The sequence below is a fragment of the Poecile atricapillus genome, chromosome Z (assembly GCF_030490865.1).
Source record: "Poecile atricapillus isolate bPoeAtr1 chromosome Z, bPoeAtr1.hap1, whole genome shotgun sequence".
Lineage (NCBI taxonomy): Eukaryota > Metazoa > Chordata > Aves > Passeriformes > Paridae > Poecile > Poecile atricapillus.
The window spans coordinates 134,960,386-134,973,105 of NC_081289.1; the positions used below are offsets into that span (position 1 = coordinate 134,960,386).

Genomic DNA, 12,720 nt, shown 5'->3' on the forward strand with positions numbered 1-12,720 from the left:
CACCTCCCGGGTCACGCTTCCTATGTGCGATTTCCTGTGCTGGCGGCGGTCTGATCTCACTTCCTGCGCTCGCATTGGCTGTGTTCGCTTTCCCGGGAGGCCGCTGTGCTCCCGCTGCCCGGCGATGCCGTTCTCGGCGCAGCCGCCCGCCAGCGGCGAGCGCTACGCGCTGTCCGCCAGCCTGGACAATGCCCGGCACCTGTCCAGCCTCCTGCGGGCCGTGCACTTCCAGGACCACGCCACCTGCCTCGCCACGGCCAGCGGGCTGCGCGTCACGGTGGAGGATGCCAAGTGCATCCAGGCCAACGCCTTCATCCAGGTACGGGGACATCGGCCAGGGGCAGGGCACGGCTGCTGCAGACCTTGCACAGGGCCCACACAGGTTACCGCCGCTGTCGCAGCACCGGGAGGACAAGGAGCCACTGGACAGGGTACAGCGAAGACCACAAAGATGATTAAAGGACTGGAGCATCTCTGTTGTGAGGAGAGCCTGCAGGAGCTGGGCCTGTTTAGTCTGGAGAACGGCAGACAGAGAGAATCTCATTAATGCACATACTTATCTCAAAGATGGGTGCCAAGAAGACTCCTTTCTGTGGTGACCATTGATGACAGGAAGGAAAGCAATTCACATAAACTAAAACACCGAAGTTTCACCTCAACATGAGGAAGAACTTCTTTACACTAAGGGAGCACTGGAACAGAATGCCAGGGAGGTCGTGGAGTTTCCCTCTCAGGAGACATTCAGACCTTTCCTGGATGTGTTCCTGTGTCACCTGCTTGAGGTGACCCTGCCTTGGCAGAGGGGTTGGACTGGATGATCTCCAGAGGTCCCTTCCAACCCTAATGATTCCATGTGCTCACCTGCGGAGAAGGGGAGACTTTGCTGGAACCAAGGCAGAGGTGCCTGAGCTGACATGGAGGAAGGGCCATGGTGACGCTGCCCTTATTTATGGGTGTCCATGCTGCTGGAATTCCAAATCCTGCACCCAGCACATCCCTGCACATTGACAGTGTAGTGTGTTTGTGTCCTCATCCAGTGTATTGGTGTTTGCCAAACTCATGGCTCCTTCTGACCCTGCTGTGCTTAGCTGCACAAGCGCTCTTAGTGTTCCTCTCTAAATGTTTTTATAGCTCATCCCAAAGCCAAAAGCTTGGATTTATGTCAACTGTGAAAGAGTACAAATTCACAGACTCCTGATTGAAAATAGTTGTGCTGTGCTCAAAGCACCCCAGGATGGGGTTTTCCTTCTGGGCTGCCAAGAAAATATGACATTACTTTTCCAAAAACAGCTCATGATACTGTGCTTTATTTCTGAGATGCTTGGTTCTTGTAGGTGCTGCAAAGCAGTCAGTGCCAGTGACCAACAGGATAGCATGGAACAGTTTACCACCATCAGGCTAGTCAAAGGCAGGATTCAGCATGTATTTCAGAATGGTGAAGTCAATGTTTTGTTCTTACATTCAGTACTTGGAATGTTTATTCATGCTCTGAGCATAAAAAATGTAAGTATTGTTACTGAACAAGAGTGACACGTTTCACAGTTCCATGAATGTTTCCAGCTCCAGAACTGAGCAGGTCTAGGCTTTAGTTTATGCATAAATGACAAGTGTTTAGGACTTCATGTTTATGCCATCCTACCTTGTTTCAGTTGTGGCTTGATTGTATTTTCCTAGTTTTAAAGATGAAGACCCATTTTTTCTATAATCAATACTGTGTTGCATGTAGAAATTACTTTGTGTTGCACTGATTTCTGAAAGGGAAACTCTGAAGTTTAAACTGGAAATAATTGCAGAAACTTCCAACATGTCATCCCTTTGCTTTAACTTGCAGGCAGAAATTTTTCAGGAATTTTCTGTTCAGGAGGAATCGGTAATGTTCCGGATCAGTTTGTCTGTTCTTCTGGACTGCCTCACCATTTTTGGAACCAGTTCCTTGCCAGGTGTGGTGTATTTTCCATGAATCCATGAAAATCTGTGTGGGCACTGCAGGATGTGTACCCAGGTGGAGTGGAGTGATACCATGACAGCTTTCTGGGCAGTTCTACCCTTGCAGCTCTGTGTTGAACTCCTCATTCCTCTACAGTTTTGGTTGTGACTGACCTACAGATTTAAATTGAGTGTGCTAAAAGCACTGTAATTTAGGGAAAACTGAGGTTCAGGTGCTGATAACTTGCAACAGGAGGGTGTGACCACAGCACAAGCTCAGCTTCATTAACTTCAGTTTGGGTTGCACAAGTAATAAGAGTAGTAAGGAAAAATTATGGGGATGATGAGAATTTTCCAATTCCTCTAAACTATTTGTAGCATGTCTTCATTGTCACAGCTGGTGTTTCCTGTCTAGTGGGTGAAACTATTTAGATTTCACTTGTCTTTATACAAGTAATTTAATTTTACTGCATAACCATTAGCTTTTCAGGGAGTATCTAAGAGGCAGCACTAAGTGTGCTTCAGTAACATATTGGAGGCTGGACCAAACAAAGTGAATCAAATTGATCTATGCCTCTTCTGCCAGAAAAATGTGAGTCTTCTAAAGTGGTCAAATGTCCTAGCTATGGTCTCTGAGGAATGTATATTTCATTCTCTTTTTCAGGAACATCAACGGCCCTTAGAATGTGTTACCGTGGTTATGGGTATCCCCTGATGCTGTTCTTGGAAGAAGGAGGAGTAGTAACAGTGTGCAAAATCAACACTCAAGAACCTGATGAGTTGTTAGATTTTGATTTCTGCAGTACAAAGGTTGTTAATAAAATTATCCTGCAGTCAGAGGGACTACGAGAAGCATTTGCTGAACTGGATATGACCAGTGAAGTTCTGCAGATTACCATGTCTCCAGATAAACCCTACTTCAGGTACTAGAAACAGCTTTAAACTCAAATGTTCATGTTTGGCTTCCTTTGGTGAAGACTGGGAGTTTTCACAGTGGAGAGAGGGGAACAGTTTTAGAATACTGGTTCATTTTGGAAAGAATTGTAATGAGTGTAGGAAATCACAGGATGTACTCTTAGTAATGAGCATTTTGACAGCCTGGTAAATGTGACACTGGTGTAAACAGTTTAGCAGTTTTGATTTAATAAAGTGAAACAAACAGCAGTGTTTTCTCAAACAGTCATTGAGATACATACAGTGACTCATTTTGAAGAGTTTTTACAAAGCTCTCATCAGTTATTTTGAGAAGGTGTTTTTTGTCTTCCAGGTTATCCACTTTTGGAAATGCTGGAAGTGCACATCTGGACTATCCTAGGGACTCTGATTTGATGGAAGCATTCCACTGTAACCAGACCCAGACAAACAGGTTAGAAAGTCTGTGGCTGATGCCCTCTACGACAGGTTGTGCATTATTTATGGGAAGTTTAAAAAGTGGTTTTGCATTACTGAAACATTTATTTTATTAGTATGGGGGGCAAAAATACTCCCCATCTGATAAAAGTCCGTGAATGTAATCAAAAGCTAAGTGCTGACAATCTGACAATGACAGTTTACTGTTGTTACCAGGTAAAGACCAAATAAGCGTGTTTCTAATTGTTTTTTGTTTATTCTGGGTCTTTATTTGTAACTAATGTTTCAACTCCTCTTTGCACAGTGTATTTTTTTCATATTACTGTTTTTTTCTCTTGCAGGTACAAGGTTTCTTTGCTTAAACCATCCACAAAGGCACTGGCTTTGTCTTGTAAAGTGTCCATTCGAACAGATGCTCAAGGATTTCTTTCACTGCAGTATATGATTAGGAATGAAGATGGACAGATCTGTTTTGTGGAATACTATTGTTGCCCTGATGAGAACATCACTGAAGCAGAACTGTAGGTGTGTGTGTGCTAGTGCCTGTGATATATTTTTGGTTATATAAAATATTATATTTTTTTACAAAACTAAATGAAAGCTGTAAAGTTTGGTAGGGTTGGTTCTGTTTTTATTTTTTAACTCTGGAATAAGAAAGCTGAAGACTCATTTTCTTCCACTGCAAACATTTCTTATCCTTGACTCAAACTGAAGCTGAAAAAGCAGAAAGGGGGGTTGATGTCCTATGGACACTGGTTCCAGCACACATGTTAAATTATTGTTTGTGTTATATATTGATGCTTTTTACAAAGTTCTCCAAGAATTCTTCTTTGTGTTATGTTTTTTGTCTTTGGCTTTTAGTAAGCAATTACACAAGGGAAAACCCAAATACTAGCTGTTATATTAGCCAGTTAACTTACAGTGACTTAAAATCAATTTTGTCTTTTAACAGAACAACATTTTCAGACTGATCTCTTAATGGCAGCAGGTCTTGCTGGCAAATGCTGACATGTTGTCAGTCAAGCCACTAGGCTTCTCCTCATCTTGATTAATTCTTAATATAACTGAATTCTTTGGAATGCCATCTGACACCGATTTACCATTTTGTCTGCAAACTGATGTTAAACTGCTAAATTGATATAGAAGCCAGGATTTACTTACTCGTTACTTATAACTGATCTGGCAACATCATTGTTTTGGATAAGTAGTTTATTACACATCTGCAAAGAATGCTGCAGCTGAACCGTTTCTGTATATTCATGTTCCTCTTCCTACTCTGCTGCTCTCTACTGGTGGTGTTAAGAATGGTGAGAGAGAAAAGTTTCATATTGAAAATTATTTATTAAATCTGTTTGCCTTCTCAGTAGCCTTTTTCAGCAGCAGGAGTTGCTCCTAAACTGCAGCAGGGGAGTATCTGCCTGTGTCCTATGCAGCAATGTATTCAAATTACTGCTAAAAATGGGGCTGACCTTATGCTCACTGAAAAGAGAGTGTGGTCCCTGGGCAGTTTTCTGCACTGTCCCACCTCCAGAACAGCAGATGGATTGTGTTTAGGTCAAAAGTCCTTCTCCCTTCACACCAACCAGCCAGCTCAGAATGGGAAGTACCTGGGAGCAGCCAGGCATGGGACTGGATGCAGAGTCTGCAGATCACACACAGAGTCCAAGCCCTCCCTGCCTCTCTGCTGTGGGATGTGATGGAAGAGTCAGCAATCTGCAGGTGATCTCTACAGATTTAGACTCTGGTCAAGTTATGTTGTCTGTCAGATCAGGTCTTACTTTGTTTTCTGTGGAAAACAGTGTGTTCATATGTTACCAAATTGATTGCTTCACAATTCAACAGAACCCTTTGGGTTTATTTTAAGTTTAAAATGCTGTTGTGGATCATTTTTCATCTCTTGCTTACTCCAGCAAGAGTATATTTTTGGAATGCACAGTGTTAACAATTCACTGTCATTGTTTTTTTGTGCAAATCATCCATTTATTTCAATAAAGTTTACAATAAAGTTAAATGTTTGTAATTTATAAACAATTACAAATTTTTGAACTACAAGGCTGACATAGATACGTAATATGCTAAATTACTCTTATTCACTGTGGGTTTTTCCCAAACTAAAGTATACCCAGGACAAGTATAAATGAAATTCCTTCTGGGATACTGTGTCAGTTTCTTCAACGAAAAAAGTTATGGTGTCATTGGGAATTATTAATGTTATCCCTGACTACTGAGTATCAAGGATGATTTACATAATCCCTGGGTGGCAGGATGAAAATGAAGTAGAACACACCACTTTCTTGGTGTGATTTATTTTAGAATATCCAAGCTTCTTGTATTGTGTTCAGGAATTGTGGCTTAAGATTTGAATTTTTAAATAATTGCCTACAGATGTATTGGGTTACTTCTTGAAATAGTACTTCTAATGGTTTCTTCTATAGCCTACCAACAGTGATCATGGAAGTAATATACTAAGAAGTTAGAACACCTCAAAATACCAGAAAATAACTTGCATTTAGTAAATATTAGGTACTGAAGACACACATGGTTTGTGCAGGACTTAATGTCTGTACCCCAAATGAGCTGAGTCCTGGCCTAGTCTCCCAGAGATGCTTGTGCACTTTTTACTTCATGGATATGATTCTAGGGAGACAGGAATGTGGGAGGTCTGGGCTGCAGACTTGGTGCTGAAAGGCAGTGAATTGATTTAGGATCCAGCTGTGATGTATTCAATTACATTTCTGCATTCAAACAGTAAAATATAAAGGGTGAAGAGAAGGATGACGACTGGAAGGGCACTGTGTCTTTTTGACCTAGTAAGTTACTTAAATTCTGCAGATCTCCACTGCTGCAGTAGATTTCCTGTTACACTTTGTATGGGATCGAGAACTCAGGTTACCTTTGGTAGATTTTTGTCTCTACATTTAACAAGATTTTTCCCCTTGCAGACTACAGGAAACCTGCAGTAGAAGAAATATTCAGCTCATGTTTTTTTTCCTTTGGTAGTATCACAGAAGAAGCTTGTCATAACTCAGATTTTTCCCACCTGCTTTCTTTTGAAATGCTGCATGCAAGCAGTCAGAATTACTTGTCATGTAAAGTAAACCAGTTCCTGAGGTGTGGGGTGTAACCAGTGCCTTCCCCCTGGGTTCAGCTGTCGTAGGTGCTGCCTGGCAGCTCTGATGGGCAGCACTGGGGGCTGTGGGCATCCCACATCCCACAAAACTGGCAAGTGATTGTCCCTCCAATTATTTTGATTTGTGATTTTCAGAGTAGGAACTGACGTCGGTTCTTCAAGAAGGCACTTCTTTGATTCTGCAGAAAACTACTGCCATTAGGCCTTGGGTCCCCACCAGTCTTTGAAGATTCCAGAAGTCAAAATAATTCCTTTGGCTCCCAAAAATCTTTATGCAATTAAACACCAACAGTGCTGGTGCTACTGTTTTCTTGTGCCTCCCAATATGTTGGATTTGTCTCCTTGGCTTTCTACAATGATTTGGATCTGTAAAGCACAAAATTCCCCAGGGGAATTCAGTTCCATACCTCTATTTTAAAGTCAGTGGTGGGAAAGAATCAGTTGCTTAACTTTTATTTAGTTTAGTTGTTTATTATTTATTTACACATGAATTTACAAGGAGATAGTGGTCTTGTGTACTTGACTAGATGAGTCTTTAGTGAGGTTGGTGGAACAGCAGGAAAAGCTGGGATAAGCCCTATGCTGTTTCCTGTAGGTGTCTGTTTTTAACCTCATTTTGTAGCAGCTTGAAGAATTCAGCAGGTGTGTCATACCAAAATAAACATACAGAAACTGTGTGTAGTAGCACTAAGCAGTGCTTTTGCTAACAGTAACATTAAAGAACACTGACATTAAACTGAACAAATACAGAATTATTTTTAAATGCTGCTGCAGAATAGTCAACTGATGCCTTCTTGTTGAGACAAAAACTCATTTTTATGTTTATGTGTTTGGTGGGTTCAGCCTCTTTCTACCCTGCTTCTGTCCTTAGCCAGGTCTAAGGACAACAGGGCAGGGCATTAGCATTGCTACAGCTAATTGCAAGGGCTCTTCCAAGCAGAGGGTGTTGGAGGGAGATGCAGTTGGGTGCCCCACACAGCTGTGATTTCTGCGGAGTAATAGACTCTCACAGAAGTGAGAAGTGGGCTTGAATGTCCACCACGACTGTAAATGCCAATCTGTGTAAGTATTCTGGTGGAATGCATCCAAGGGGGTTTAGAAAGAACTGCACTGCCCAGGAAAAGCTTCCCTTTTGTAATACCACTGAAAATCTGAGCAGAGAGACAATGGGAGTTTCACTCCCACTTTCACCTCCACCACATCAGCATTTGAGGTGGGGCTGTGTCTGTGTGGGAATTAAAACTGAGCAGCCTCCTACCCCCTCCAAATGTGACCATGGAGTTGACCAAACAAGAGCAAGTGAGCAGAAAGGTGGAGGTCTGAGATAGGAAATCTGTCTGAACATATGTTAGGATTTTACCCAGTAAATGCTGGTGGAGTGCAGGAATGGGTTTGCAACACAAGGGAGGTGTGGAATTACTCCACACAATTAGCTGCTTGTGCCCCATATCAACCAGAAAGGAGACTTAATCTATGAAATACATAGCAACTGAGAAGCCCTAAGTTATGTCCAGGTGTTGGAAAGATAAATTACTTGTTGGCAGAATTGCCTTGTTAAGCTTCGATGATCTCATACCTAGGGGGAGATTAACAGAGCTTGGGAAGAAAGATGTACCACTGATAGTAGGCAGACCCAAAGAATGCAGAATTTTAGGGTCACAAGGAGATTTGGCAGAACTCCCAAGATAAGGGAGAAACTAATAAAGCCAACTCAACAACTGTGCTGAAACTGACTGGCTAAAAAGAATTCCAGCAGGGAGAAATCATGACAGACTGAGTCATGGCCCACCATGTCCAAAGAAGATGAAGACTGAGGGTGCAGACTAATTAGCATAAGAACCGAGAGAATCATTAAGCAAAAGAAGATAGAATACTAATTAATAAAAGAACTATGTCCCTTGTAGCCCATGAACATTAATGCCTATGTTTGCTAATGTTGAGGGATACATCTGGTGCAGGCAGCTGTGTTTGCATGCTGAACTGGAGATGCAGGGTGTGAGCCCAGAGAGAGACAAGAGGCCATGAACTGCCAACCCTGTGATTAACAAAGAGCACAAAGCCCAGTGAAACCAGCCCAGGAGAGTGGACACTGGAGACACAGCAGAGGCAGACAATTTGGATAACAAGAGATGAAGATGAGTGATGCCAGCAAGGTGAATTGACACGGAGAGGGTGGCAGGAGCTGACTGGAGAGGAAGAGCTACACTTGTACTTGGGTAGACAGTGAGGGCATAAAATTCCCCATTGTTCCTTTTTTGAGGGTCCCTCCTTTGGAGGCATCGCCACAGACTGTTTCTGTGTAACTGCACCATGAATAAATGGCTTTTTGGAATGAGATGTCTGAGACTCTTTCATGGGAAACCTGGGGTGGAACCAGCAAGGTAACCTGGTCTGATTGTGAGTGGAGTTTTTGAGGCATCAACTGCAGCCCTGGAGCCACCCACTGTGGAGGGCTTTGGTCCCAGCTGTGGAAGTCTGGCACTGGGAGTGTGACTGCCAGAGAGGCTCATGAATGGTCAGATGGGGGAGTTTCCTTAACACTAGAATGTATAAAGCATAAAAAGTTTTGAGAGTTGGTGTGTTTGATTTGTGCAGTACCACCGAGCACCCAGGCTTGTGCAACTGGAATAAATAATCAGTGTTTCTCTAGAGTGTGTAATTAGTTGCTTGTTGCACACTGGGAAATGGGATTTTTTTCTGGACAAACAAGCTGGCCAAACACATTTACTCTCCTAAAAAACGAAAACTAAATAAAACTAATAAACTAAACAGTGGCATGGAACAGATTCTGGAGGAGCTGGGGTATATCCAGACTGCGAGCAGTCAATCTCTGGAGCTGACCAAGGCTCCCAGAAAAGTTGTAAGAGGGCCACAGGCTGTGCAGAGCTGCACGCTCTCCCTCCATGCTGCAACCCAGCCTGGGAGACCCCGACTGGCTTTAATTATGTAGGTATTTTCAAGGGAACACTGTGCCAGACACCCACCGGCCAAAACATCTGCGGAGGAAACTCTGCCGGTCTGCCCCTCGCCGGCTGTCGGACGGTGACACGGATTCTTCACGTGGCAGCAAGGGCAGGAATTTTAGAGACACTCTGAAAACCACACAGCCACCCTCGGGCAGCGCAGGGCATGGGGACAGACCCGCTCCCACCGCTGGCTCCCAGACCCCCGGCACTCGTGCAGGGGACGATGCAGCAGCAGCACAACCAGGGAGCACCTGCGCTCCCCACCGGGACCTTCCTGCAGGCACCCGGCTCTGAAATACTTGCACAGGTACCTGAACGCTGGCTCTGCAACATCTGACCAGCTGTGCTCACAGCCACCTGTGGCCCCACCAAGTGCTGAATGCAGCGCTGCTCTTTTGGGAGCTGCACTTTGAACAGCAAGAATCCAGACAAACTATTTCTAGGAATGGTGCAGTGCAGACCTTTGTGTTTTGAGTTGTCACTCCCCACTGTTTTCCAGCTGTGAGGAAGGCTCTGAGGGGAAGGAATGACAGGTTTCTTTCTCAGGAATGTTTTGAGTTTTTTCTTTTTGTCAGGAAAATTAAGTTTAATCCAGCATCGCCCTTGTTCCCCAGACTCTTTGGGGGATGACTCCTGCTGGGCAGTAGAGAGTTTACAGAGAAGCAAATGCATCCAACCATCTTTGGACAGGGCTTCAGAACATGCAGCAGGACTGTTGCTGCTCTACGACAGGGAGGGCAGGAAGAGTGCTGTGAGCCCGAGCCCAGGATCACATTAGCAGCATTTCTGCTAATCCCGAAGGGAAAAGTGATTACAGCAGAGCAACAGCTTCCCATACAGGCACACTGGTGTTTTGATGCAGGCAATGCCAGTCTCCTGAGGGTCAGGAGTGTAGGGTACCAGCTGCAGCATCCCCCCTGGGCAGGGTTAACACCAGCACACCGTGACTGGGCAGGCAGGAGCAGACAGCCACCCGTGGGGACAGGGGGAGACAGGCTCCAGCCCTGAGCTCCTTGAGGAGATGATGTCACTGAGATCTGCCTGTTTCCAATCTCCAGCTGCTGGTAGGAGGCCCCATTACCAACTGTCTGAGCATTTCAGGCTGTTGGAAAATGTACAAAGAGGGCTGTGAATTTGGGCAGATCAGCATGTGAGCAGTCTTTTAAAATAATAGACTGAAAGCCCGATGATTGCATAAATACCTGTGTTAAACTCATCAATTAAGAGTCTGTCAGGGCAGCCAAAGGTTTGTAAGTACCTACAAATGCATTGCCATAGAATGCCCCGGGGACTATGGGTGCTAGAATCTCCTGAAGCCACCCGTAGGATTGGGGGACTGGCATCAGTAAGGCTAAAAGCACAAACCTTTGCTGCTTGTGCAAAGGCAAAAAATGGTCATCAGAGGAGACACATGTTAGTGACAGTCCGTGCAGGATGCCACCATTGTGTCTGATGTGACAGAGGCTGTCATTTCTCCTAGAAGACTTTTTGTCACATGGTACCGAAGCCTGGGGAATGCAACTAAGAGTTTTGGGCAAAGCACATGACTTTCTCACCAGCATACTTGGGTGGTAGATCTGTTCTGTAGTTAAAAAACTTTTAACTCAGGCTTCCTCAAATTAAGAGACACTTAGAATTACAGGGGTAAATTGCAGCTGAATAAAAATCAGTGATTTACTAAGACAGGGGTTTTAAGGAAATTACTGTTTAGGAGAATGAATTTGTTACTGCCCTGAGAAGAACACAGATATAAAACCAAAACAAAATATGGTTCTAGTCTGTGCTTAGTGTCTCTGTTACTTATGTTCAAAAGGATCATGAAGGATCCAAACACAGGAGGAGGCGGGGATGAAGAAAAGCATTTGAAACTTCGCTTCTGTGAAATGCTCTGCTGAGAACTGGTGAGGACCCACAAGCACACCCAGTGACCCACGGCTGCAGAACCAAGTGGTGTTACAGATGAAAGTTTCAGGGTACTCTAACTCTTATACTGTGCTTTGACATTAAATTCAGTACTTTCAGTATTCTCTGAGACAGACAAAACCCAGTTAATAGATGATTTAGATCACTGAACTGTCCTAAAAGTCTTGCACCAATTTTTATTTGACTGAAAAAATTTGCTGTGTTACAGCTGTGCCTGCAGAACATGTGCTGGACTACACATCTGCTTGCCTATGCTACTCTGAAACCTCCACACCTAACTCCCCCAGAGCTTTTCCACACATTACTCAACAGGCACAGCTGCTCTGCAGCCTGGATCCCAAGCAGCAGACTGAAGCCCCTGACCCTCCAGACAGCCAAAGGGAGCTGCCTCTGCCCCCAGACCTGCCCTGCACTGGGAGGCCTGACCACACTGCCTGAGGCAATTCTCCCCTGCAGCACTTGGGTCTCTGCCACATCTGAGAGCCTCTGCCCTCTGTGTCTGCCTCTTGCTCAGATGAGGGCTGGCATGGGCGTGAAGAAAGCCTCAGGATGCTTTGGTGGGGCCAACCAAGTAAGAGCCTCCCTGGGGAAGGTCAGACAGGCAAAGGGCACATGAACCCCCTGTTCTAGTACCATGAGCCAGCTCTTCTCCTATGTCCCTTATGATTCCCCAGCCTCTTGGCTTACCTTCCCCACTCCTGCACACTCTAGGCTGGTACCCCCACTGCCAGACCCCTCCAGAGAGCAGATTTGTGGTATAAACACAATATACATACTGTAGCAGTAACTTATGTCGCTCTGAAGTACCCAGCAGTGAAATCACATGCCACCTACCTCTTTCCCCCAACTAGCTACTCTCAGGCAATCTCACAGAACATGAACTGGGCTTTAACAGCTCTGTATAGTGAAATGGCACCTGCCAAGGGATTTCTTGCCAGCTTTTCCACTGGCCTTTTCTTGGCTGCTTCTCCCAGCGCCCTGTGTGTGGTCTGCTGCAGCACAGAGCAGCGTGGTCTTCCCTGGGCTTTTGATGTCTTATCCTGACATGAAGCACATCAGATCACCATGGAGCTGACCTGAGGAGAGGTGGGAAGGCAATCAGAAGGCTATTCTGCCATCCCTGAGCCCCCTGCTCAGCCAGCACAGGGCAAGATTGGCCCTCTACCTGTGCTTCTACCCCACTATCTGCTCCAGAAGGAAGTCTGCTATGCCACCTGCCCAGAAACCCAGACTCATCTCAGAGGATAATGACCCCTGTGCTCAGGTGTTGGTTATGCACCACTACGTGCTGCTGCAGCCAGAAGACCTGTCCAGCAAGGATACATGGTACATTGCAATATGTTCTCCTCTCACTGCTGCTGAAATCTTCTGGGCTTTCACCCTCCACAATCTTCTCATGTCGATTTGGGCTGGCAAAAGAAGGGC

At 44.9% G+C, this 12,720-nt stretch overlaps 1 protein-coding gene across 1 annotated transcript; it reads left to right on the plus strand.

Annotated features, from left to right (window-relative positions):
* Nucleotides 1-22: 22 nt before the first annotated feature.
* Nucleotides 23-8,723, plus strand: RAD1 (RAD1 checkpoint DNA exonuclease). Its single transcript, XM_058864655.1, has 6 exons — nucleotides 23-319; nucleotides 1,832-1,940; nucleotides 2,591-2,849; nucleotides 3,194-3,292; nucleotides 3,618-3,801; nucleotides 6,542-8,723. The coding sequence occupies exons 1-5, from the start codon at nucleotides 23-25 to the stop codon at nucleotides 3,799-3,801; spliced, it is 948 nt and encodes a 315-aa protein (XP_058720638.1). The 3' UTR covers nucleotides 6,542-8,723.
* Nucleotides 8,724-12,720: the final 3,997 nt, after the last annotated feature.

Excerpts from the sequence above, each read along its gene's own strand:
- RAD1 (XM_058864655.1), top strand. The coding sequence starts at position 23 with ATGTGCGATTTCCTGTGCTGGCGGCGGTCTGATCTCACTTCCTGCGCT. Across the intron at positions 1,941-2,590 it reads TGGAACCAGTTCCTTGCCAG|GAACATCAACGGCCCTTAGA; the intron begins GTGTGGTGTATT and ends TCTCTTTTTCAG. Across the intron at positions 3,293-3,617 it reads AACCAGACCCAGACAAACAG|GTACAAGGTTTCTTTGCTTA; the intron begins GTTAGAAAGTCT and ends TTTCTCTTGCAG.